The sequence below is a fragment of the Rhinatrema bivittatum genome, chromosome 15 (genome assembly GCF_901001135.1).
Source record: "Rhinatrema bivittatum chromosome 15, aRhiBiv1.1, whole genome shotgun sequence".
NCBI classification, from domain to species: domain Eukaryota; kingdom Metazoa; phylum Chordata; class Amphibia; order Gymnophiona; family Rhinatrematidae; genus Rhinatrema; species Rhinatrema bivittatum.
Genome location: NC_042629.1, coordinates 52,398,144 through 52,424,673, shown reverse-complemented (window position 1 = coordinate 52,424,673; position 26,530 = coordinate 52,398,144). Strand labels below are relative to the sequence as shown.

General features: G+C 44.1%; 1 protein-coding gene and 2 long non-coding RNA genes across 4 annotated transcripts in view; 1 reads left to right on the top strand and 2 right to left on the bottom strand.

The window, feature by feature from the left end:
- The window catches only part of ALCAM (activated leukocyte cell adhesion molecule), a 143,493-nt gene extending 138,723 nt beyond the window's left edge, over window positions 1-4,770 (bottom strand). The window contains exon 1 of one of the 2 annotated variants that reach the window (XM_029577918.1): window positions 4,549-4,770. In XM_029577918.1, coding sequence (XP_029433778.1) covers window positions 4,549-4,735 — 187 coding nt within the window. In that variant the 5' untranslated portion in view covers window positions 4,736-4,770. Of the gene's footprint in view, window positions 1-3,181; window positions 3,925-4,548 lie in introns of those variants that run through there. The other variant, XM_029577919.1, reaches the window with a different exon arrangement.
- On the top strand, window positions 3,989-9,958 carry LOC115076447. The gene is made up of 3 exons (XR_003852764.1): window positions 3,989-4,261; window positions 4,572-5,741; window positions 9,108-9,958. It is a non-coding gene; the product is annotated as an uncharacterized LOC115076447 (long non-coding RNA).
- Window positions 9,959-23,841: 13,883 nt separating this feature from the next.
- LOC115076920 overlaps window positions 23,842-26,530 on the bottom strand; it is a 33,411-nt gene continuing 30,722 nt past the window's right edge. The window contains exon 3 of the long non-coding RNA XR_003852900.1: window positions 23,842-23,922. This is a non-coding gene — a long non-coding RNA (uncharacterized LOC115076920). The remainder of the gene's footprint in view (window positions 23,923-26,530) is intronic.

The window sequence follows — 26,530 nt, the reverse complement described above, 5'->3', positions numbered from 1 at the left end:
ATATGAATGCAGCACCTTGAATTTTAAGTGAAGCCATGTCTTAAATGCTTCTGTACTTCTGTACTTGCAAAATACACTGAATGTAATTCAGTTATTATGTAAATCCATCCCTACCAGAGACCTTTCTTTGTCTACTTCAAGTCCCAAGGGGCAGTGTTTAAAATTCTTGAAAGCTCCGCCTATTTATCAAGACTATTACAGTTACAGCTACCGTGCTCCTCTTTGTGAGGACCCTACCCAGACATCACAGTAATAAAGCATGGACACAAACAGGTGAAGAATGCATTTGGGAGTAGGACCAAGATAAAAAAATTAACATTTTTTGTTGTTGGTTTAGTTTACCTGACTTTTCTCATATTAAAATGTTTATCGAAATTATGTGCAATTCTCATATTAAAACATTTATCAAAATTAAATGTTTAATCCTTGAATATTTATAAATTTCACATCACAAATCAAAATCCACCACTACACAAAAAAAAAATGACATCTGCAAAGACCGCATCATGTGTTATTAGTGTAGACCAGAAATATTATGAATTCCAACTTTTATAAGTAAACAAATCTATTTTGCTCTGTACGTTATTTACACTGTCACTAATAAACTTCTAGTTCGGAGTTCAGTGTTCTTAAGACCCAGACACTGCTGGGCCACCCACACAAAAAGTAATTGTACTAGGGTTGAGAGAGGTGTGGGAAGGGAAGTGTTTATAGTAATAGTGCAAAGTAGTTTTGAAAACAACAAACTAAAAACAAAAACCAGCTACCCTGATGCCAAATTAATTGGTATAAAAATCCTTGCACGTGTTCACTGAATACAACCTTGTAACACAACCTTCAAAACTACAAATTATTTGCTGTACAAAACGACACATTATTTGCTGTACAATTATTTATAACTTATTACTTGGGGCTGGATTACTAAGTATTTTCCCCATAGTCACTATGGGAAGAACCCGCTAGTGCATCTGCTCCTTTATTAGTTACATACTACAAAGTAGAGAGATCACATACAATTGAAGACCTAGCCAGGAAAGATTCCTGTCCCCTGTTAACTGGTTTCCATGTCAACATTTACACTATTTCTTTTTGAACCACAGACTGCAACTTTAGGACTGTATTCGATAACTGCCCAGACAGAAAAGTGTTAAACAGCATGTGATATTTTGCTTCTTTTTAACCAGTCATGCAAATATCGTTCAAAGTGAAATATAAAGCATAATCCTGGAGAAAAAAAAAAATTTGACCCCCATGTACTAGGAGTTACTGTATTAGAAGAGCAGAAATCATGCAAGCAAAATCATCAGTCTATGGAAATTTAATCTACTTGTATTACTATAGATGAATACTAACATGGTTTAAAAGAAAATCATATATTATGATAAGAATTAAAAAAGAAATATAAAGAAACATTAAATCCCTTTTACTATCAACAGTTATAATAAATAATGAAATCATAGCAAAGATATATTTTTAAAAGCAATCTGATATGTCACCACAGGCTGACGCTGTTACTGCAAGAATAGTCATCAACACACTGAATACAGAATACAAGGAGCAAAAACCACAGATTCTATCTTGACCCCAGTTTTTAGGACAGAATACTTCAAAAAGTGTATCGCCAGCTACTAAGGCATTTTCATAATTTTTTCAGGAACAACGTGTTTCGTAAATCCTAACACCTATTTAGGAAGTCTGGCTTTTTATGTCGCACAAACCAAAGCTAAAAGCAACACACTTATATGGAATTATTTTTCTAACCCTAAATAATTTGAACAGAGCCAAAAGGAAGACTTAACTTTCTTTCTTTCCTGCCAATCTTGATCATTATCCCTCCTGAAAGAGGGCTTTAAAACGGATGGGATCCGTTCAACTGCATGCCATCCCGCCCTGAGCTATTGGGAAGAGCTTAGCTTATGACTTTGCAAAAAGGGACGGACTGCCGTACATTTAAATCCCCCAAAAAAGCATTCGACTCTTTGAATGATGAATTTGTGACACCAATAGTTTACAGAATTCCATAACGCGAAAAAAAAACCCAAAAACGAGATGAGTCCTGCGGTAGAACAGCTCATCCGAGCCATAACACTCCCCGCTACAGACGGTGGCATCTAACAGTGAAAACTGCCGCTGGACAACCACGATCGTGTCAGAGAAAATAAAAGTTTAGAGAGCCAGGTGAAATTGCTTTCATATTCGAAGCCAGCCCTCTCGGGTTTACACGCGGAGAGAGCCGTCCTGCTGTACAAGGGCTGCGTCGGGGTATAATTATAGCTGGGGGGGGGGGGGGACAGCAGCGATTCAATTCGGTTTTGGTTTTGTTTTTTTTTTTGGTTTTTTGTTTTGGAAGGTGGGGGGGGGGGGAGGATTCTTTCATGTTTACTGTAAGAGAATCTCAACACATGAAAAGCTCCGCAGCACTGACAGAGGAGAGGACGGTCTTTCCACGGAAAAACCAAGGTTGCGCTTCTCCACCGGGGCATTTTATTCCTGCCAAGCCTCGTCTTAAACTGCATGCGCTTCTGGTAAAACCTGAATAGCAACTTGGGGGGGGGGGGGGGGGGGAACACAACTTCTTCATCGCCTTTACAATGCAGGGAAGGAAGTGCGAGGCTTTTCATTCTGCCAAGAGGAGTTGCTAATAAAACTTAAAACCTGAGAGAGAGAGAGATCGACGGGCGCAAGCTATTCCCTTGCCCATTTCAGCCCAGAAGAGAAAACATAAGGTTTCATTCCATGACCCTCGCTCATTGTCAATTTCATAATGAACCATGTCCCCCCCCCCCCCCCCCCCATCCTAAGCAAACAGAAAATGTTCCCTTCCCTGTGATTCATTAACAGAGAGCTGGAGACTCTCCCAGCGCTGTTAGGGGAGAAAGGGAGGCAAAAGAAAACAAACAAAAATCAGAAAGAGAGGTGCAAATAAAACCAAATCAAAGAGAAGGGAGAGGAGGAGGAAGGGAAGGGGCTGCGGCAGGTGACAGCAGCCGCTTCCCCCCCCCCCCCTCCCGTGTCAGTGCAGGCATCCCGGGAGGGACGGGAGGGGGGTGTAACCACCCCAAACCAGAGAGCAAACCCCCTCCCCACAACGATCTGGAAGGCGATCAGTGCGCTCGAGGTTTGTTTGTTTTTTTTTGGGGTCGTGGGTCGTTTGTTTGGTTTTCATGTCGGAACCGCTTACCTCTCCTCACCGCCGCGGCGCACACCAGGCACAGCGCCACGACCCGCCAGGCTGTCGCCGGTGCCATCTTCCCCCGGCGGCAGCGACCACCAGGTGCCAACCCCCAAACAGCAGCAACAGCAACAAAAAAAAAATAATTAAATAAATAAAAAATTACAATGAAAAAATCAAGACCCAAAGAGTTTCCCGCAAGGCTTCGGCGCTCCTCCGGAGCAGTCTTCCCACCGTTTTCCTGGCCGCCGCGTTACTTTTCTTCCTCTCACAGACGCTCGCACCTGTCGGGGGCGAGTGGGGAGGCGGCGGAGAGCAAAGTGCGAGAACTTCCAACCGCCGCCGCTCCCGTTCCCAAACTTGCGCCGCTCCGAGCACTCCCCCCCCCGGGATGACAAGCGGCTTGCTCCTCGGCCACGTCCCGTCCCTTTTCCGTACTTCCCTTCTTTACACAATTTCTTTTTATTTTTCTCGTAAGAAATGAATTAAAAAACGCAGGGGGAATTAGCCTCCCAACGGCATTGGCAGCAGGAAAGCAAAAAAAACAAAAACAAAACAAAAAAAAAAAACCCCCACAGAAAACAAAAGAGGAGCTGAAGTGCAGACAGCGCGCACTGGGGACGGGACCGAATCTGTTCTCCTGCAGCGGCGGCTGCTGCCCCCTTCCCCTCCTCTCGCGCTCCGTCTCTGCGTCTAGCTCGCGCACCCTCCCTCCTCCATCCCCGCGCGCCACCTCGCGCCTGTCGCCGGCTAGCTGCAGAGGAGGTGGAAGGCGGTGTGCATGCGCGCGCGTGCACGCCGGGCTCGGGCTCCTTCCTCCTTCTGCCCCGCCCCCGCCCCCGTCACCAGCACCAGCCCCAGCCCACACCGGTCTCGCGCGCTGCTGCTGCTGCTGCTGCTTCTCCTGCTGCACCAAGTGGCTGCTCCGGTCCGGTGGCGGTAGAGGCGCTGCAGGACTGTGCAAGCCACAGGCTGTGGACAGAGGCCTGGGCAGACCTCCACCGAAGGAAATTATTTATCAGTTTAAGTGAGCAGCGGCACGGGCTTGTCCCTTGCCGCTAGCCCTAACAAAGGGAAAGGCAAGCGAAGGTACAGTTTGAGTGGGGAGGGGGGGGGGGGGAGGGAGGGAGGGAGGAGTGAGCTGCAAGGCATTGGCCAATGGCAAGTTGCCAGCGATTTGAAATCCTGGCGTTTCCATTGGTGGCTGCTGCTAACGGTTCTAAGTTCAGTCAGAGCAGGCACAGAGCCGGGCTTTTCGGTTCTGTTTTCCCAGTGACAAATTCTGTCTTTTCTCAAGGTGTACGTTCAGTTTAAATATCTATTTCATGAATAAGAACTCTTTATATCCATTCGGCGATAATTAATAAATAGCTCACCCTTCGGTTGCGCCTGGTGGCAGTTCCTTTCCAGATCATCGGCTGCACCCTCCCCCCACCCCCCCAGGCTGCTCCATGCAGCGCAGGAGCCGTGTGTCCAGAGTGCGGGGCTGGCAGCAGTAGCCAGGACGGGGAGTGATTTGCATCGGAGGTTTCCCTTGGCTGAGGACCCGGTGGTTTCAGGCATGTCTCAGCAGGCAAGTTTGGAGGAGACAGCAGAAGTTTCTCCCTCCCATTCCCCTTCCACCCCCCCCCCCTCTCTGCGTCTGGTGAGAGCGGGCCCAGGCTGGGCTCTCCCCCCCCCCCCAGCCCTGTTTGTCCTGCCCCCCCCCCTGAGATTTCCCTCAATGTGTGTGTGTGGGGGGGGGGATTTGTTGTCTGACCCCCCCCCCCTTCTAATTCAGGATGGCTGCCTTCAAAAAAGAAAAAAGCCGTTCTCAAAGGGCAGCCCAGGCCAGCTGCAGGTAGGGGGAGGGTTCATCAGGTCTTCAGCCGTTCCCGCAGCCCCCCTCCTGCTGTGAGTCCCTCCGCTAGCAGTAGGTGGGTTCATTTCCTTGAGCCTGCTCTGGGAGAGACAACGATATCTCTGCTGCTTTTCAGCTCAGCGTGCAGAGCGGCCAGCACAGACCTGTGACTGCAAAAGCTAGGTTGGGGACAGAAGGGGTAGCTTTGCAGAGGGCAAGGGAGGTGGATCCTCGGTTGCATGGAGCTTTTCCCAGGTCTGCAGAATTTCACGATCAAAGTGATCTGCAGGAGCAGGAGTTATTCTTGGCCCCTGGCAGGTCGTGCTTGCAGGTTCATAGGAGCAGTTCTTCAGGCTGACTGCCTGAGGAGCCTTGGGGTAGGTCTTAGGAGGAGAGGATCAAGTCTCCTGGTAGAATGGGGATTAGAATGAATATGGATGGGGGGCACTCGTGAGAAGTGGGAGGGAGTGCAAGGACAGAGGTCTCACTATATTCCCAGGGAAATTCAATGGGAGGGGGATGGGCTAAGCAGGTTTGTGGGCAGTTCTCCTGGCTTTTCTGTTTCTCATGCAGAGGTTGAGAGTGAAGAATATCCAGGCACTTCTAAGCAGGAAGCATGGAGGGACAGAGCTTTTGAAGTCTCGGAAGTTCGTCATGAGGCTGGACGAAGGAGGACCGGAGTTCAGGATTTGGAGGAGCCAGGATTGACTTCGTGCACTGGTGCAGCTGGTGAGTTGCATAAGAGCATGCAGGTTAAAAAGGAAAAGGAGGGACAGGAGGTCCAGCTCTGATTCGGATAGTAGTTCGGATGAATCTTCAAGTTCTTCCTCAAGCGAGTCAGAAAGGGAGAGGAGGTCCAGTTTTAGGTCAGGCCCTATGCAGGATATGGGCCGTCCTGCTTTAGCATCTCTAACCGAGCTGTGGGAGGAAGTGCCAAGGCGGTTGAGGCGGAGGATTAGGAAACGCAAATATGTTAATATATCCAAATTATTAGGGGGTAGAAGAGGGGGGAGAAAGGAAAAAAGGAGGGAGAGGCCGGACCTAAAGTGTCCAAAAATATATTGAACTGGATGAGAGGTTTATTTTGGCTGGCTAGCGTTGTGGGTCATTTCCAACCGCAGTACTATGGGTCTCTGTTGGCATATGCTGACAGTATTCTGGGGGGCGTTTAAGGATTATGAAGGCTCGGCCTGGCTCAATTATGATGAGCGTTTCCGGGATAAAATGGAGGGTAACCGGCATATGTCTTGGGGCACACAGGATATTAACCTGTGGCTCACACAAATGACAAACAAGTGCGCCGGTGGGCAAAAAGGTCTAGGGAGTGGAAGCGGTTTTAGTAACTTGGGGGGGGGCAATAGCGGTTCCTTTCGAGGCCAAGGAAGTGTGGTTAAGGGAGGGGGGACAGGTAAGACAGCAGGGGGGTGGAGGGGACGTTTGCTGGAGGTTGAATAAAACCACCTGTTTATTCCCTGAATGTAAGTTCAGGCATGTTTGCGCAGTTTGCAGCGGTGCGCACCCATCTTCCAAGTGCTCTGCAAGCACCAGTGCCTCCTCGCGCAGAGGCGGGAAACAATGAGGCTCATTTAGGTAAGGCTTTTTCGCCCATAATATTAGAGGAACTTATTAAAAGTTTAAGTGTTTACCCAGTTAAAAAAATCAGCAGGGTTACTAAGAAGGGGTTTTAAGTTTGGTTTTCGCATCCCTTACACAGGGCTGGGGGAGGGGGGCAATACAAAGAATGCTAAGTCAGTGGTGAGTTTAAGAGACATTGCGGGCAGATAAAAGAAGAAATAGCTTTAGGGCGCATAGTCGGGCCATTCAGGGACCCACCTTTTAAAAAAAAATGCATTTATCCCCTCTAGCTGTAATTCCAAAAAAGATTCCAGGGAAATTTAGGCTTATTTTGAACCTGTCTTACCCAAAAGGCAAGTCCGTTAACGATTTTATCCCTAGGAGCAATTGTTCGGTAAAGTATACTTCGTTTGATGTGGCATTACAGTTGGTCCAATCCGCAGGTAGAGGAGCGCTGTTAGCAAAGGCAGACATCGAATCTGCTTTTAGATTACTGCCAATTCATCCTAGTAGTTTGTCGTTATTGGGATTTACCTTTGAAGGTGGGTACTTTATCGACAAATGTTTGCCTCTGGGTTGCGCAATATCGTGCGCATACTTTGAGCTGTTTAGTTCCTTCTTGCAATGGTAGACGGAACAAGAGACCGGGGAGAGAAGCATGCTACACTATCTAGATGACTTCTTATTTGTCGGGAAAGGGAACTCTGCACAGTGCATTAAACAGCTGGAAGGTTTTTTAAAGGTGGCGGATAGATTCGGAGTACCAATAGCGAATGATAAGACAGAAGGGCCTACCACGAAGTTAACTTTTCTTGGGATTGAGCTAGACACAGTGGCACTTGAGTGCAGGCTGCCATTAGACAAGGTGAACAGGTTGAGAGACCTAGTGCGAGAAGTAAGTCGAGCACACAAGATTACCTTGAGAACAATGCAATCCCTGATTGGGGCCTTAAATTTTGCAGGAAGGGTAATTCCAGTGGGCGGGCTTTCATCAGGAGGCTGTCGTCAGCCACGGCAGGGATTCGAGCTCCGCATCATTTTATCAGAATAACGCGGGCTATTAGGGAGGAATTAAAAGTGTGGGAGGTATTTTTGGAGGGTTTTAATGGGGTGTGTATTATGCAAGATAAGGAGGTTACAAATAAAGAGCTCGAACTGTTCTCAGATGCTGCAGGAGCTTCAGGTTTTGGGGTGTTTTTTCAAGGCAAATGGTGTGCCGAGCCATGGCCCGAGGATTGGGTAGCTGCAGGTACCACAAAGAACATAACTTTTTTGGAGTTGTTTCCCATTGTGGTAGCGTTGGCTATTTGGGGTAATGAATTGGCTAACAAGCATGTGGTTTTCCGATACGATAACTTGGGCGTTGTACAGGTTATTAATCGATTTGTCCGCCAAATGCCTTATGGTATCTTCATTATTAAGAGAGCTGGTGAGTCTTTGTTTAAGAAGGAATGTTAGGCTGACAGCTAAGTACGTCCCAGGAGTCGAAAATGTTATAGTGGATGCTCTTTCTCGGTTTAAGTGGAAAGTCTTCCGTTCATTGGCTCCTGGTGCGGAGTTGAGACCAGAGGCGTGTCCAGATTATCTATGGGCCCTAGGATTCAAGAAGAGTGGCGGCTCATAAAGAAGTCGGTGGCCCCTACTACGTGGGTGGCGTATACGCCTGGAAATCAGGAGGTCTCACGATTTCTGCTGGGGAGGGGTTGGGACGGGGGGCCAGTTGGGGATCATTTGGTGGTGCAATATATCTGTTGGGCCAAGTGTAATCAATATTCCTTGTCTACTGTAAAAGCGCACCTTGCAGGTTTCGCATTCTTTCAGAAGCTGAGGGGTTGGCGGAATCCTGCTTTAAGTTTTCAAGTGAAGCAAGTTTTATCAGGGTGGCGCAGAGAACGCGGGTGGCGGGGAGATAGGAGGAGGCCCATTAGATATGAGGATTTAGCGGAAATGGTGTTGTTTCTGGAGCATGTTTGCTGGTCTGATTACGAAATTTTATTGTTCAGAGCAGCTTTTTCGTTGGAGTTCTTTGGAGCTTTGCGTGTCAGCGAATTAGTAGCTAGTTCAAAAATAATCCACGGGGGGGGTCGGGTTGATGGTTGAGCAGGTTTTGATGTCAAATGACAGCGTTTGTTTGTTTTTAAAAAAAATCCAAGACAGATCAATATGGAAGAGGGTGTTGAGTAAGGATGGGTAGGGCAGCTCATGCAGTAGTATGCCCATTGAGACTCTTGCAGGAGTTCATGCGTATTTATTTAATTCACGAGAATGGTTTGCCGCTCTCGAGTTTTCAATTTTCAAAAGTTTTAAAAAAGGTAGTTGAAGGGATAGGAGGTGATGCGAGATGTTACAGTTCGCATTCTTTCCGTATCGATGCAGCTACTACAGCGGCTAAATTGGGAATGGCGGATGGCGCGATCAAAGTCATAGGCAGGTGGAAATCCAATGCGTTTCAAGGTTACATACGGAAATAAATTTGTGAGTTGGTTTTCGCGATAGTAACCAATGTTTCTTCTATTGCAGAAACAGTACGGGTTAACAGTGAATTTGAGTGGCCTGGGTCGTGGGTCACTCGTTCGTGCATTGGGCTCAGCATCGGGCGCAACAAAGACCATATGGGGCTGATCTGCAATTGGAGAAGCTGCAATGGAAATTGTGTTGGATGGGAAAAAGGGGTATGAAATGGTCCGATCTGTTATCCTTCTTACAGGGACAAATTGACATTCTGGGGGTTCCGAAGATTTTATTGATACATCTAGGAGGTAACGATATTGGGAAGGAATCCTGCAGAGCTTTCCTTTCCAGCATGCGTAAAGACATGGTGTCAATAATGACAAGGTGGCCCAGTATAAAATTGGGATGGTCTGACATCATCATTCGTTGCATATTTAAAGATACACTAATCTGGAAAAATGGGGTGAAAAAATTAAATCGGCAGCTGGGAAGATGGGTAGTTCAGCAAGGAGGGTTCTGGGTGCGTCATCAGTGGGCTTGGGAAATGTTAGCTGGGTTTTTCAGGAATGATGGTGTACATTTGTCTGAGGTAGGGTTGGATTTATTCAATAATACCCTGCAGGAAGGATTAGAGGCGGCTATTCAGGATGTTGTTGGGGCCGCAGTGGGGGAACAAGGAAGCTAAGCTTCCTTGTCTGTGGCGGAAACCCGAGCCCAAGCTTAATGTGTATATAAATTGTTTGTTAATTGGCATGGGGGGGCGAGTCTCGTGCAGTCGGGGGGGCTGCTGCACGAGACGGTCAAACGAGCTAGGGGGCTAAAGCTCACTGACCACGGCTTACCATTGTTGGGACGAGGTGGGGTAAGAAAAGGGGTGAATTGCTTACCACTGGGACGTGGTGGTAAGTAGCAAAAATGGAACTGAGAAAAGGGCGGGGGGGGGGGGGGGCAAGTTGGGCCGACATGTTGTCGGTCACATGTTTACTGTACGGGCTCGGGCTGTTGAAATAAACTGCGGCTTTTTATAATGCAACACTTGTCTGTATTTATTGAGGGGAGGAGGGGAGCCTATTAGCGAAGCACAGATCTGGATTCCTTTTACTGCCAGCAGCACCCTCCCCCCCCCCCCCCATCATAAAGCCCCTCTCAGTACATCGCTGCTGGGAAGGGAAGAGCAGGGTGCACCTCTCAGTGCACGCAAGGTACACATCTGACTGATAATTCTCCCAACCTCGGATATTATGATGTCCCCTTAACTAGCTATACTGGCAGGGAATGCTAACCCCACCATCCCACCCCCGTAAAAATCTGTCAACGCTGGGAAATCCCGGGCTGGGCCCTGGGCAGGTCAGAGCACTGTGTGCTCAGGTGTCTGCAAGGACACAGACACTTAAGAAAGCGAATGCAAAGAAACGAAAGTAAACAGGCAGGAATTCCTCTCTTGCCTTTACAGAATTGTAAATTGTTTCGTATGTAGGAGGGGGCGAGGGAGAGTAAACTTTCGGAAAACTTTCTCCCTTGTTATAGAGAATTTTATGAGCCCAGTTTTTAGAAACGGAGGTTAAAGAGCTGCTGATTGTGATCGAGGGTTGGGGAAAATATGCCATCAAATAGAAATGATGATTTTGCAATTTTTAGCCCTCCTTAGCGATAGCTGCTCGGGGAGACTTACAGCGTTATTAGAATTCAAGTACAATAAGCACCTGTCCCAGAGAGCTTACAATCTAAAAGGTAAATTTTAAAAGCCCAGTGCTTGCCAAAACTGGGAGATACACAACTATGCCAGGCCAGCACTTGCTGAGCGGATTTTAAAAGCTGCCCGTGTACGCTTGTATCTGCCACTATGCGCACAAATGTAAAAGTCCGAAAAATGGAAATCTGTAATGTTCCCACAAGCACCTACTGCGGTCCCCTGCCACGTAACTTCGCTTCTGCTATGGATGGCGTGTATGTAATAACAACATATTTTTTAAAAACTAGGCATGTCAGTGAGGTTTTAAGGGTCAGGGCTAACAGCAGAGAAGGGAAACTAGCGGGATAAGGAAGTTTTATCCCTTACCTGGGAGAACTGGGAACGAACTGAGAAAATGGAAAATTGTGTCTGTGCACCTGGCTTTTAAAATCCCTCCACTTATGGGGCAGAAGCAACGTTTGCTGCACGCACACATGCACACTCTTAGCCAGTTTTATACCATGTGCACATATACGCGCGTGTGTGCTATAAAATGGCCACATCCCTGGGCGCGAGGTAGCAAACACGCACACGTACGCCTGCACGGCTGTTTCAAAGTTACCGTCCCTGTGGGAACCCTAAGCAATGGGTGATAAAGTGACTTCCCTAAAGCCACAAGAAGTGTCAGTTGGAGGATGAGGGATTTGAACCCTAGTTTCTCATTGTTCTCTAATCACTAGGCCACGTCTTCAATTATTTGCATTTAAGTGATGTGTGGGAGTAAGCCAAAGATATTGGCTCCCCCCCCCAACACACAGAATTTCTGACCTGTAGCACTGGGATTTTTGTTTTTGCATAGGAGAGCTTCTTGCTATCAGGGTTATTGCTTTAGTGCTAATTTGGTTTCTTATGAAAGAAATGATCAGGGGTTTTTTTTTTTCACTTCCCTTGAATTGCAAGTCAGGGGATTTTGTTGATTGGGTTGACTTTTTTTTTTTTTTTAAATCACAAGTGGTTTTACTATGCAAAATTATTTATTTTTGCATTACTCATGGAGAATTAAAACTAGAGATTCAAAACTTTTAATTATACAGTAACATTTTTTTTCAAAAAAGCCCATAGCACTGAGCACTGCAGTATTATAATGACTTGCCCTTAAACATCTCCAGCCAGAAAGGCAGTTATTATTACTAATATGACAAGATGTGATGCCTGTGCCATGTCATGCCACTAGAAATGAAACAAATTGGAGATTTTTTAAAATTTAAAATACTATTTTGGGAGCTAGATCTATTTGGCTTTTAGTATTTGTTACTGGCTACTGAATCTAGGATTTGGGATCCTACCAGGTACTTGTAACCTGGATTGGCTACGGTTGAAAACAGGATACTGGGCTTAATGGACCTTGGTCTGATCCAGTATGGCAACTTCTTATGTTCTTAATCTGGAATCTCAAGTATAGTGAAAGCTAGAAGTCCTTACGGAATCACAGGTGCTCCTCATGATGGCCAGCTCGGTGCAATGAGTTGGTGTGGTAGGGGGCCGGGGAGATCTGTTCAGTAGCAGCCATGCCTGTTTTAGTGCTTGTTTGGATTATTGTAGAACCTTGTGGTTGGAACGGAGATGGGAGGGGTGCTAGGTGTAAAATAAAAAGGGGATTTTGCATGCTTAGCTATCCAGGAGGGTAGAGTGCAGTGGATGAACATGACAAAAACTATCTTGGGTAAGGTTTGATATCCTATAGGCTACCGGGTTCTATGACTGGTGGATCCGATTTATCCTTGGCAGTGTGGACAGGAATAACTAATGGACCAGTTGCTTTTTTTTTTCTGCTATGTTATTATGATTAGCTGTTTGTAATGTTCCCTTTTATTTATTTATAAACATTTTAGCACGACGATCCACAAATCGCAGCAGGTAATAGAAAATACACGCATAAAATATTTATTTATTTATTTTTAACTTTTTTTATACCGACGTTCCTGTAAAAAATACAGATCACACCGGTTTACACTGAACTGAGATGTCGCAATGGAGCGATTACAAGAAACAGGAGATATAAATAACTGGGAGCAGGAAACGAACATATCTTCCCCTATATACGACCCCAAATACAGCCATTAATTACAAATTGAATTAAAAACAATTTTGGGCAAGACAACCCATGTAACAACCGTACCTACAAATTACATAGAATATATCTTGTATACACCTTTCATGCAAATTAAAAGCTACTCCAAATATAACTAGATACAATTTGATTCTAAGTCAAAAACGAAATGAGCTGAGCACTCTTGTGGGCAGGTAGTCTTAAAGGATGGGTACAGATAAATGTAAGCATTCTGGGTCAACTCGATGAAGGGGACTGAAACTAAGACAGATAGAGGAAATGGACTTGACCTTCTAGACATAAGTGAGTGTTATGTTTTGGGAAAGGCTTGGCTGAAGAGCCACGTTTTGAGGTTTTTTTTGAAAGCCAATGGGCAAGGTTCTTGTCAGAGGTCCGGGGGGAGGGCATTCCATTGTGTAGGACCAGCTGTAGATAAGGCGCACTTCCTTAAGGATATTTTTGCAGGAGGGGTGTACAATGTGCCTTTATAGGCTCTTCTGACAGGTCTGGACGATGAGTGAGGACGCAGATTGATGCTTAGATCAAGGGGGGTGAGGTTGTGAATGACTTTATGAATTATCGTGAGGACTTTAAAGAGAATTCTGGATTTGATGGGCAGCCAATGGAGATTCTGAAGGATGGGAGTGATGTGTTCTCTTTTGTTGGTGTTGGTTAGAATCCTGGCGGCTGAGTTCTGAACCATCTGTAGAGGTTTGATGGTGTTAGCTGGGAGACCGAGAAGAGAATTACAATATTCGATTTTTGACAGGATGATGGATTGCAGCACCATGCGGAAGTCGTGGAAGTGAAGGAGAGGTTTCAGCTTTTTTAGGACTTGCAATTTGAAAAAGCATTCCTTAGTGATGGTGTTTACACATTTTTTTAGATTGAGATGGTAGTCGAGAAGAACGCCTAGATCTCTCACATGAGGGGAGTGGGTTAAATTTATATTAGTGAGTTGCGAAGAGATTGGTGATTTGAGAAGAACGTTATTGTCATCCTGCGTGATGATGAGGATCTCCGTCTTGTTGGTGTTGAGGACTAGGTTAAGGCTGGTGAGGAGGAGGTTAATTGATTGGAGGCAGCTGTCCAGTGGTTCAGGGTTTTGTGTAGAGATTCCGTAATCGGGATGAGTATTTGTACTCATATAAACAAATATGTTTAGTTGTTTGTTGCTGTTTGTTTATATCAGCATACAATATAGTAAAACAAAGCCCAAATGAAACATAAAGTGGCTACGTAACCAAACTTAGAGGATCTGATAGATTTTAATTCAGCGTACAAAAAAACACTTAAGGTTTATCAATCCAAAATAAATCAAAGGAAGAGACCTTATTAGTCCTGGTCTCCTTTTTATACCCAAATCACTGAATTCCCCTGCAGCTCTGGAAGTGCACATATTATCGTAGAAACATAGAAATGGCAGCAGAAAAGGACCAAATGTGGTTCATCCAACCTGCCCAGCAAGCTTCTTAAGGTAGCAATTGCCTCTCTGCAAGTTACTCCTATGTTTCTCTTAAGGATAGTAACTGCTCTGTACAGTTATCGCCAAGTTTTATGATAACCTATAAAAATTGCAGCTAGTAACATTTTTTTTACTGCGTGATGAGCTTTCTTGAAAATTCAGACAGTGCTGCATGACGTGCTTTGCTTATGGACTTGGCCATAGAAGCAATCGTGCTTTTTCCCTATGTCTGCATATCAGTACCCCAGACCATAGAAGTTGGGTCCCCTGTTGGTTATTGTCTGAATCCAATTCCCCTTTTCCCCTGCTGTTGAAGTGGGGAGCAATGTTGCAGTTGCATTAAAAGCATCAAGGCTTATTGGTTAAGGTTAGTAACCTCCATTCCTCCAGCAAGTTACCCCCATGCACGCTTTCTTCATTTCCTTTAGATTGAATAGGTGCTTGTAGGCTTTCAGTCCCTGCTCCTATTTTTGAAGAAATATTGTGATAAGTACAAAAGGGAGCAGTTACTGCAAAAATAGTCACTGTAAGAATTAGAATAATTTCAAGATGTGTCCATGTGCGCACTCATGATTTAACTTCCTATGCCTTGCTCAAGCTCCGATTTATAGGCTCTGTCTGCTGCACCATAATTCTCTCACTTGGAGCACGGAGCCTGGGGGCAGCTGCTTAAGTCTGAGGAAGAAGAGCACTCTGTGGAAATGCCAAGTCTGGCTGAGCACCTGAATCTAAACACCAGCCAGGCCAGGTCCTGGCTTGCAAAAAAAAGCACCATCTGCCTGCTGCACCATACATGATAATATGCATGACAAGCAGCCATAACCAGTGTCTGCTATAAACACTTTTGTAGATAAAACATTAATTTGATGCTTCTTGAAGCTGTACCCTGTGAGTCGTTCAATTGGCTCATGATGTGTTTGCAGTGTCACCGGTGATATGACAACCGATATGCACTGGTCCGACCCATCCTGCATAAAGCAACTTGTGACCAGGTTGTGATCATGGTAGCTTCCAAGGGTGTGTGGACATTCATGATAGAAGCTCGAAATTGACCACAGCGATGAATATTTCAACATGCTGTGTTTACTTTGACCTACTGTACTGTGGAACATGGAAGATGCAGCTTTCACTTAATAGATAAGAACTGTGTGTCATCCTGTAACATCAGCTGCATTGCTGGATGATGAGGCATTCATTCTGAGAGAGGGAAGCACCAACATTCCCTGTTGAATCATCTGGTAAACAACAGATAACCACCACAGACTGTTAAGAGGTCAAAGCTTCCTCGACTGTAGCTTGACAAGAGCACTTTTCCTAACTACTCTTCTTCAGGTAGGGGAATTTTCTTTAAAAAGAAAAAAAAACAAAAAAAATTGTAAGCACTGCACAGTTTTAGCTCAGTAGTGGACAGAACTCTGCACTTTAATGGGGGTTGCTAATTAAAAACCTGTATTACATAAACATTTCATTACAAAGCAAACTGTGTGGCAATTCTTCCTTGAGGAGCTGGAGAAACTGGTTTTAAAAGTGTGAAGGTATTTTCTGGGCGACAGATGTAAAGGTGAAAGGGGGCGGGGCAGTGGTTGAGGCAGACGGGCAAAGCAGAACAATGCGCTGATAAGAGTGAAGCACAGTAACAAGGGAGGACAGAGAGCTACTTCCTTTGATTATCTATCTATCTGTTTATCTATAGTGATTTCTATTCCTCCCAGTTACCAGGACTTCTGCTGGCTGGTGATGACTGCAGCTTGTGCTCTCGGAAAAGATCTGTGCAATATTCACATGATGCTATTGCCTTTTTACTCTACTGTTAGTGCTCAGAAATGTTAACCGGTGCTCGAGCTACAAAAGTTAAAATTTCTTGCAAGTAACAGTTTAGAAATGCTCAGGATTGAATATGGAAGCATGGTCTGTTCTGACTCTTCCCATTCACTCTTGGGCTTTTTTTTTTTGTCTTTTTGGAAATTAGTCAATGGCTTAAACTTTCTGCCAAAGCAGGTCGACTTGTTTTGTTCTGAGTAAACAGAAAGTGACTCAGTATGAGAATGCTTAGACGTCTGATGAGACCATAGAAATGTAACTTCCCAGTGGTTTCATATTTGCCTTGTGAAAAAAAAAAAAAAAAAACAAAAAAAAACAGATTTAAAAGACGTTCACTTGATGTTTGGTTTACACTAAATTCTTGCAAAGTTATGGAAAGGCAGAGGTTAGATATGTGGGAATCTTAAGAGGAAAAGCAAGTTTCACTTTGGAAAGCAGAAAGTGCATTGGGTTCTAAAGATAGCTATGACAAATAAACCTGTGTTCTTTCACAACTAAATGATTACTAATGAGAATTTTCTAATATGGAAAACGAGGGTATGTACTTAAGATAAAATGATGAGGTGCGTTTTTTCAATAGGCACATAGAGACCTAAAGCCAAGCTTAGCAGGCACGCTATGGCCATTTAGCGTGCCTTGCTCCAAGGGCCTAGTGTATAGGCTAAACTCGCCCCAGAAGATGTAAGCAAGGACATGCGTGTTGATGAAGGGATATTAGATGCAAATAGGCATTAGTGAGCACACACTAAATAGTGTGGTATGCCCTTCTCCACCCGCTCTTTAGCACACTCTTTCTAAGGCTGAAAATTTAACACCTGCCTTGAACCAGTTTAGCTCACATCTTATTTCAAGGGCTCAGCTAACAGGATACATTGTGGGTCTCAGGATGCAAAGATGAGGCCGCTGGAGCAGGGGGACTTGGTGGTGGAATAGAGGATGGGGAGAGAGACAGAGGAGTAGGAGAAAGTAAACTGAGGATGGGATAGAAGGAACAAGAGACAGAGAGAAGAGATGGTTGTGGAAAGGAGAAGCCCTTGGGAAAGAAGAGGGGAGAGGAAAATGCAAAGGCGAGCAAGAAGGCAACCACAGCCACATCTCTTTGCTCTTTTGTTGAAGACCCTTTTTAATGTCCTGCATTGATGCTCAATGTGTTTTATTTTCTTGGGGTGACCCCCAAAGCTACAGATTTCTGATGCTATTCTTCAAATGAGCTCCTTTGTTGCCAGGGATTTTCTTGTGGTCTCTCTCCCACAGTGGCGTTTTCCAGTATCAGCTGCAGAATGTGGTTGTTTTCTTCTTGAGGGAAGAGAAATATCGATTGGTGTGGCCATGCAACTGTCCACATATTGCTTAGTATAGCTTCCATTTCCTGATTTTCTGTATTTTCCTCACCCTCCATCCTCTCCTCCTCCAGTCCTCTACCTCCTTGACAGACAAAGAAACCACCTCCGGCACATGCTTTTTGGAATCCTTTTCTCCTTGATGTTACCTTCCTTTCCCTGTGAAGTAAGGAGATGGGTGTCTTTTCCTTGTGGCTCCAAGTATGATTAGTTTAACATGTACAAGCTATTTAGCAAGCTGCCATGAGTGGGCAACTGGGGCTCCTGCCCAGAGTTTTGGAGGATAAAAGAAAGACAGCATCTTCCTGGATGGTGCAAGCCATAGGTTGACCAACAACCATCCAGCCTACCCACTGTAGGGGTGGGAGCTACACAGTCAGCCGGTAGGGGCTGGGGAAGCACCAGTGTTAGCCCTTGCCTGGATCATCATATTCCCCAGCAATCGCCATGGCATGTAGATGGATATAGAATGTAGATTTATACTATTTTGTGTTAGCATGCAAGGGCTGTTGAGGCTAATTTTTAGCACATACATATTTACATTTTTAGGTCAAGTGTTACTGCAGAAGCCCCTTAATCTCATTAGATAATGATGAAATGTTTCTTTACAAAGTTATATTGAATTATGATATATATAGAGTCCTTCATTTTCAGTTTATATTTAAATCATTTTTATTGATTTTCCAACACAACTTCTGATCAGTGGAGGGGTCACTGGTGTGGTCTTTCCAATGGCTCCATATATAACAAAGAATTATATATCCCTACCCTGCTTTTCCCCTCCCTCCTCACACACTCTTAAGAAAACAAAATTCACATTTAGACAGTATGTATCTATTTCCCAAATTCTTTTGTAGGCTTATTGACCCAGCCTTCTAATAGTTATTGAATACTTGGCTCAGAGTTGAATGAGGCAGAACTTGTAAATATTGGTCCCATATACGTAGAAATGTTCTGTTCTTTTTTTGTCATATCCAACTTCGCAGCATACTTTTTGTAAACACATATACTATGCAGCAAAACAAATTGCGAAGTTGTGTTAAAGTAGGGACATCATCCCTACCCAACATTATAAAATTCACCTTTTTTGCCACTAGAAGAGTTTTATGTATCCATCTAGTAAATTTCTGACCCAAAGTCATCCTTTGCAATAGATCAAACAGCAAGACATTTAGTTCAAGTGGTACATTTAGTTCAAGATGAATATACTGAATTACCAACTTCCAGTATAATTCTCTTTTGGGACATTCCCAAAATTGGAGGCTTAAAGTCCCTACCCCTACTTTACATTTAACACAAATCTCAGTTGTCACTATTTTCATTACATGTTTGGTCTTTTGAGAATAATAGTAATTTATCAGGAATTTATACTGCATTTCCTGCAGCCCCATACTGCTTATTATTGAGTGTATGCCCTTAAAAGAAGACATATATTGATCCCCTGTTAATGTTAGATTCATCTCTGAATTCCAGCTTCTCAGAAGATGCCCCACATTCATGTGCAGCTTATTCATTAACAATCTCCGGTAAAAATATGAGATGGAATGGTGAGTTGGGTCCTCCACATCAAAAGATCTCCCACAGCAAGTCCCCGTTCTTGCTATCCCAATCAGACAAATAATAAAGGAGACAAGGGGCATCCCTTCCTATTACCATGATGAATTGTAACCTCCTCTGACATATATAATTGAAATACATGCCCATAGATAATTATATAATGCCCTTACCACTTGAACAAAATATCCTGTAATCCCAAAAGCAGTCAACATTGGAAACATGAAATCTCATTCTAATCTGTCAAATGCTTTTTCAGCATCTAGACTCAACAGCAGTTATGGAATTTGCCATCTCTTACTACTTTCTAAAGAAGTCCGAATTTTACGGAGATTCATAATGGCACGCCGGCTAGGTACAAAACCCATTTGTTCCTCACTTATATGCAGCAGGATTTTTGCCAACCTTTTTGCCATAATTTTGGTCAAAAGTTTAGTATCGAAATTAAGTAGTGAAATCGATATGATGTAGGGGAAGTTGGATCCCGCCCTTTCTTTGGCAAAACCAGAATAGTTGCGTTGTTGGGTGTTAAACTCTATCTAGGACAGACTACCTCCTTAAGGATTGGGAAACCTGATCCCGATTTTAGAGATACAAATTGGTCCACTCATCATCTCTAACCAAGCGCCAGTGTGGATAGACGTGATTGGATTTCACTCAACTGATATGAGTCCTCGTTGGTGCTTGCCACACTATTTATATACAGATTAACCATTCCAAAAATATATGATAAAAAGATGGGAGGAATATCTGTTCTCTAATGAGGGACATCAAGACACCCCAATTTTGTTTTAGGAAACAGCCAAGGTGGTCCTGAGGGGAGATATAGCTTATGTAGCAGCTAGAAGTAAACGATTGGCTTTTGCAATCTTACAAGTAGAAAAACAACTGCAAATTGATAAGAAAAATTACAAGAAGGACCCAACTCGGGAAAAGAGAGACCGATTTATTGCTTCACAGGTGGCGATGAACACACTGTTACATCAGTATGCAAAAAAAAGTATTATGTATGGTGATCATTTTCAGTTTAAACTGATTTTTACCCATAAATTCCAGGATTTTTCCAAAGATGACAATTGGTTTAAACTGATTTTCTCCCTAAGTTTAGGCTGATTAAAGAGCAGCTCCAAAAGCTACAGATGCAGCATTTCAAGGCCGCCTGCCACTGCTGGAAGCTGGTGTGGGCCACTGCATGTGCTGAGTGTCAAGTCCTCCAACCCTACACCTGTGAAAGTGCTCACTCAGACAAATTATTAAAACCCGGAGCACGGAAATCCCAGGAGATACGCGTGTGGCCGGGCCAAGCGTATTTTCAAAATGGCCCGGCCACACGCGTATCTCCTGATATGCGCGGAAGAGCTGGGATTTTGAAAAGGGGCGGGCCAGGGGCAGGGAATGGGCAGGGCGGGGGCTGATTTAAAAACGTACTCCTGCTCCGTCGAGCGGGTAAGTTCAGAAACAAAAAAAAAATAGGATAGTTAGGGTAGGTTTAGGGTTGGGGAGGAGAGGAGAGGGGAAAAGGGAGGAAGGATAGGTAGGGGGATAGGGAACTTGGCAAAGGCCTGATCGTGTCATCGCATGTGTGTTAAAAAATTCCTCCCCCCCACTGTGCACGCCAATACAAAATCGGGCATACATATGCACAAAGGTATCGGATTTTATAACATGTGTACGGTGACGCGTGCACATGTTATAAGAAAATAAGAAAAAAAAAGGTAGGGGAAAGGTTTTAGGGGGTGGTGATGAGAGGGGAAGGGGAAAGGAGGTTAGGGTAGGGGACTGTGAAGGAACTGGGGAAGGCCGCAATGTGTCACTGTGTGAAACTTGCATAATTCCCCCCCCCCCCCTTGCGTGTGCAGATTACAAAATCCAGCATGCATTTTCACGCGGCCCAACGATTATATAACATGCACGTGCCAGCATGCACATGTTATAAAGTCAGCACATCCATGCATGGGTGGAGGGAAGCGCGCACACATGGACACGCACACGCATGTATTAAAATCTACCCCTAAATGAACAGACGTATTTTGTACCAGTTGGAGTGGTTAAATAGATGATTGGAGTAATCCAATATAAAGGGAATTACAATAGTCAATTCCAGTAAGTATTAATGATTGAAGCATCGTTCTGAAGGCATTCAGATCGAGAAGTGGCCTGATGTGTTTGAGGAGAAGTAGTTTATAAAACAAGGATTTGACTACAGATTTGATTATGAGTTTGCATGTCTACTTTAGGATCAAGAATAATGCCAAGGTTCTGGACATGTTTTGATATGTTAATGGTTGTATTATCAAATGAGATGGTTTTGGGGATGTTATCGAAGGAGGGGTTTCCAAGGATCATAATTTCAGTTTTTGATAGATTTAAGCAAATTTTGTTATGAAACAACCAGGCTTTAACTGAGGATAGGCATACGGAAATACAATTAGGATGTAGAATGCCAATTGTGCCATGATGGGAAATAAAACTGAATGTCGTCAGCATAAAGGCAATAGGAGACGCCTAAGGTGGAGAGCAGCTGACAAATGGAGGAATGATATATGTTGAATAAAGCAGCAGAGAGAGATGAGCTTTGTGGAACTCCAGTACTTAAGTAGGAGTTAAATCAGGGAAAAGACTGTGCCAGTGAGACCAGACCAATGCTAGAAAGACGAGACATTAATATATCATGATTGATAGTATCAAAAGCAGTTGAAAGATCTAAGAAGATAGAAACATAAGAGGTACCAGAATCAAATCATTGATGAATAATGTCAGTATTGGACAGTAAGAGTATTTCTGTGCTATGATGAGGTCTAAATCCAAATTGATACTGATCAAGTAGAGAATGTTCATCTAAATAGTGAGTTGTCCCCTGGTCTGTATCCCTCACTTGGCCCTATTAACAATAAGACAGTCCATGCAGAAATGATGGCATCTACTTTCAAGAATTGCACATGCATGTATACATGGATTAAAAAAAAATATCCATCAGGATCCTCTTGGACTCCTTCTGACGTACTGAAATATTGGTGTGGATAGGACACTAAACAGGAAAGTTATTAGAGGTGGATACACACGGCAATTACATAACCCTTTGGCTAGTAAGCTCAAAAGGGAACAAGACAAATACATGCACACTTGATTGATTTGCCCATTTATCTCAAGGACCTATCCACTATTTTCTGGACCATCAGTCTTCTGCACTGTTGGGTTTCAAACTCAGTCGTAACTAGCCTCTATTGAGCTTTGATGCAGTGAGCTTCCATTTGCAACTACCCAGCATTTCCCCTCTATTTTTATATTCCCCTGTCCTGTTTCGCTCAACGAGATGTTGCAGCGACAATCCTCAGCCAGGGGCTACAAACTGTGATTCGCTCTGGAACCAGGCGAATGTGGACCATAGGTCTGGCCACTAGGTCATATGGTGGTCTAGACTAAACCTTCCCATAGAGCAATGGCTGAGACTTCCCTCCCTCACCTAGCTCCAGCCTGTCCAGGAAGCAGAGCCCAGGCTCAGGAATCAAACCCAGGTCTTCTGCATGGCATTCAGCAATACTTGCTACTGAGTCACCGGGCTTTGCTTCTGCACTTATATTTTTGTTGGTAGGTACTCAGTATTTTTAGGGCTTGGGTCTACAAGTGCTTACCATAACAAGGAAGGAAGTGAACATTTTGCTTATGCAAGGCTTTTTCTAGCACTTCTCAACTCTGACCTTGTGGAAAATTACCTCATTCTTATCGGACTGCGGGCATTTTCAATAGGGTAAGTGCCAAGGACCATGCTCCACCTTCTCGCCCCACCCCCAAGTTTAGATCTGAGCAGTCAATTTTCATGGAAGTTACCAGATATTTATTTATTTATTTATTTTTAACTTTTATATACCGACATTCTTGCATTAAATGCAAATCATGCCGGTTTACAGTGAAACAGAAAAAGCAGGAAAAAATTCCTTAGTCGAATACAATGAAACAGCTTAGTTAACAAAGGAAACATAAAAATAAATTTTTACATATACACAAAGGTTTGCACGAAGGGGTGCATAAAGGGGAGAGCTATGAGTTGACAACTGCCAGAAGTGTATAACTTTGATCAGTTGCTGCAGAATTTATTTTGCTTCCTTCTAAAATCAGATTCCACGTATGGGATATAAGTGCCAGAAAGGACTGGATCACTTGATTTTTGTCTTTTAAGATGCATAGGTCATGTGAGAGATGTGTGTTCAAATGTGACCCTCTCTGTCATTAACTAGACACGGGATCAGATTTTTAATTTAAAGCTCACCATTTTAGTGGGACATTCTTACATTCTCCCGTTCAAAATGTTTATCATTTTGGTCTAATCTTGCTGGAAGCTGAATAATAAAAAATCCTGGTCTCAGTATTTCTGTTTTAATTTAAAAAAATCCAACTCAAATGCAAGTAGAACAGCAATTTTTCTTTAATAAGAAGAATTTATTCTGAAGCAAGCTTTAAAATGTATTAAAAACTCTGTAATACTTTTCATTTGTGATCTATTCTACTGGTTTCTCCAAAACAAAATATATGGTCAAAAAATTAATGTAGGAAATATATTGGCACTATCTTAATTTACATACAAACACATATATATGTATAAGGTATATATCATCGTTCACATAAAATTTTCTTAAAATGCATCAAGTCGTGATGAAAGATATAGTACAGAACAAAAAAAAAATGAGGCAAAAGAGTTATACAGAAGCCAGAATCTGGATGAAATTTATGTCTGCAGGAGAGAAAGTGAGAGAGAATGTGGCACAATCGGGATGATTAAAAGTGACTGCAGAAACATATTCATGGCAATCATACAAACTTAATGCCAAAACTTTGTATTCTATAATGCATAGCAGAATCCGTGGAATTTGTCCCCAAGGTGGACAGTCTGATAAAATGCCTATAAAGGTAGGCTCAAAGCAGGACTGTGAGGAGAAATGAAGAAAAAAAAAAAAAAAAAGTCATTAGACAAGGAAGGGAAGGATACAAAATGCCTTGCTATAGCCCTGGTGGTCCTTATCCCAATGCTTTTCCTGCCAGCAGTAAGGAAGGGTTTCTCTTAAATACCAGGTACTGGAGAGAGCTGGATCGCCTCTCAGCACATGAAAAATAATTTCTTCTAAGTCTGTCTCAATAGCAGATTCCCTGGAATTCTTTCCAAGTTTTCCCAATCATAAGGGGACTTCAAGGACCCGCCAGATCTGTAGTTAGACAGGCAGCCAAAATGCAAACTTGCTAATTCTTTAAAGGGGATTAAATCATTGAGGTTAGCAGGAGGAATTTTAGACCCTTGGAAAACCTTGTATCTTCTGATAGGAAAAAAAAATAACAAACACAGGGGTGGATTACAGGAAAATATCAGTCCGGATATTTTTTCAAAACCGGCCCACGGGGTATCTGACTCCCGTATGCACCTTCTCTGCAGCACGTGTGTCAACAGCTCCCGAAAGCACGCCAAGTTGACTCTGGGCCCTGGCAGAATTAAGCCTAAATATCTCCAAAATAAATTTCACATTTTTCCTAAATAACTAAGAAATAGAGCATACTCTTTGTAAGTAAACAAAGCTGTAGACCCCCAAACATCCAAACACAAATATCCTGGTCTGGCCAACCAAGCAGCTCTTGAACTAGTGAAAGTAATGAGACAACTACACTACCAGCCAGTGTCAGAGCTCAGTCACACAAACAGATTTATAGATTGCAGAAACTTTATATACACTGACACATACACTCTTTCTCAGAGGCACACAGATAAACCCTCACACTGAGAGTGAGTGTATGTGTCAGAAAGAGGCACCCACATACACACATTCTCCCTCTGACACAAAGAGGTAGATCTTAAATAAGTACGCCGGATTTTATAAGATACGCGCGTATTTTATAAAATCCGGGGTCGGTGCGCGCAAGGCTGCGCAAAATCAGCAGCCTGCACACGCCGAGCCACGCAGCCTGCCTCCATTCCCTCTGAGTCCCCCCGCCTTCCCCTCCCTTCCCCTATCTAACCCACCCCCCAGCCCTACCTAAATCCCCCCCTACCTTTGTTGTGCAAGTTACGCCTGCTTGAAGCAGGCGTAACTTGCGCGCACCACCTCGGCATCCCCCGGCACAGGCCGCAGTGCTGGGGGACTCGGGACCGCCCTCCCGGCCTGCCCCCGAACTGTCGCCACGCCCCCAGACCCGCCCCTGGACACACCCCCGGCCTGCCGACATGCCCCCGGACACGCCCCTCCCGCCCCTTTTATGATGCCCCAGGACGTACGCGCATCCCGGGGCTTTGCGAGCGCCTGCGGCCTATGCAAAATAGGCGTGCCCTGCGCACGTAAATCCAGCAGGATTTACGCTCGCAGGGCTTTTAAAATCTAGCCCAAAGTGTTTATATAGGTATGTGTCACTCTCTGTGTGACACAGACACACACTCTCTCTAAAACACTACTGTTGTGCTGTGTGCTCATATAGTGCATGCCCCCACCCCAGCACTACTGCATCATAGTTTAAAGTTCTTGCTCGTGCCAGCCTTTCCTTATTCTGCAGCAACCTCTTCCTTTTCCAATCCCACTCTGAGACTTGCTGGTTCCAGAGCTAACTGCTCCCTCTCACAGCTCAGTCCAGTCCCCTCAGACAGAAGCCTCCCCAACACCTCACAGCTACTTCCATCTGGCTCACTCTCTCCCTTCCTGTGCCTGTCGCTTGCCTCCACTTCTCCGCCACCCTCCCACCACTCCAGTGCAGGCTACACATTCTACTGCTTTTATGGTTCCCCAGGTTTGGCTCTGCCTACCTACTCCAGAGGATAGGGGACCAGAAGTGATTCATACTTTTTCCTGGGCTTATAAAAAGAAAAACATGCCCTGGCGAGACAAGGGAGAGCCACTAACTCAGCTCCAGATGGGAATCCTGCTTTCTCTTGTGGAACCAGTGCAGCCAGGGCTGATGCAAGGGTAATTTATAATAACAGATTTTACATGAAAAAGATCATTCAAAATACAGTCTTCTAAGGTAAAAATATCACATACAACATGTGTATTATTTACATGCACTACTATGGACCAGAAAACTGAAAAAAGCTACCTGCAGCCATATGGTATTACAGCTTTGAGTAAAGTGATTTGCAATAGAGTAAATGTCCTATAAAAAAACAGCACAACTACCAGCACTTAAACAGTAGTAACCCTACCTATGAAAAGGCAACACTGAAAATATTACATCAAACCCTATAACACCAATACACCTGCTATTAAGAAAACAGAACAAGCCAAGCTGATATAGATCCCTGCACAGAAACCTCATGCCAAAGTTCTCTTTAAGCAGAGGGCATGAGTGATTGCTCATACATTTTAGAGCAGGGGTCAGGAACCTTTTTGGCTGAGAGAGCCATGAACGCCACATATTTTAAAATTAATTCCATGAGAGCCATACTAACTACAACCCCCCACCCTCCTGACTCCAAGACCTACCAAATTCATTTACTACAACCCCCTACTCTCCTGACGCCCCCAAGACCTCCAAAATTAATTTACTACAACCCCCACCCTC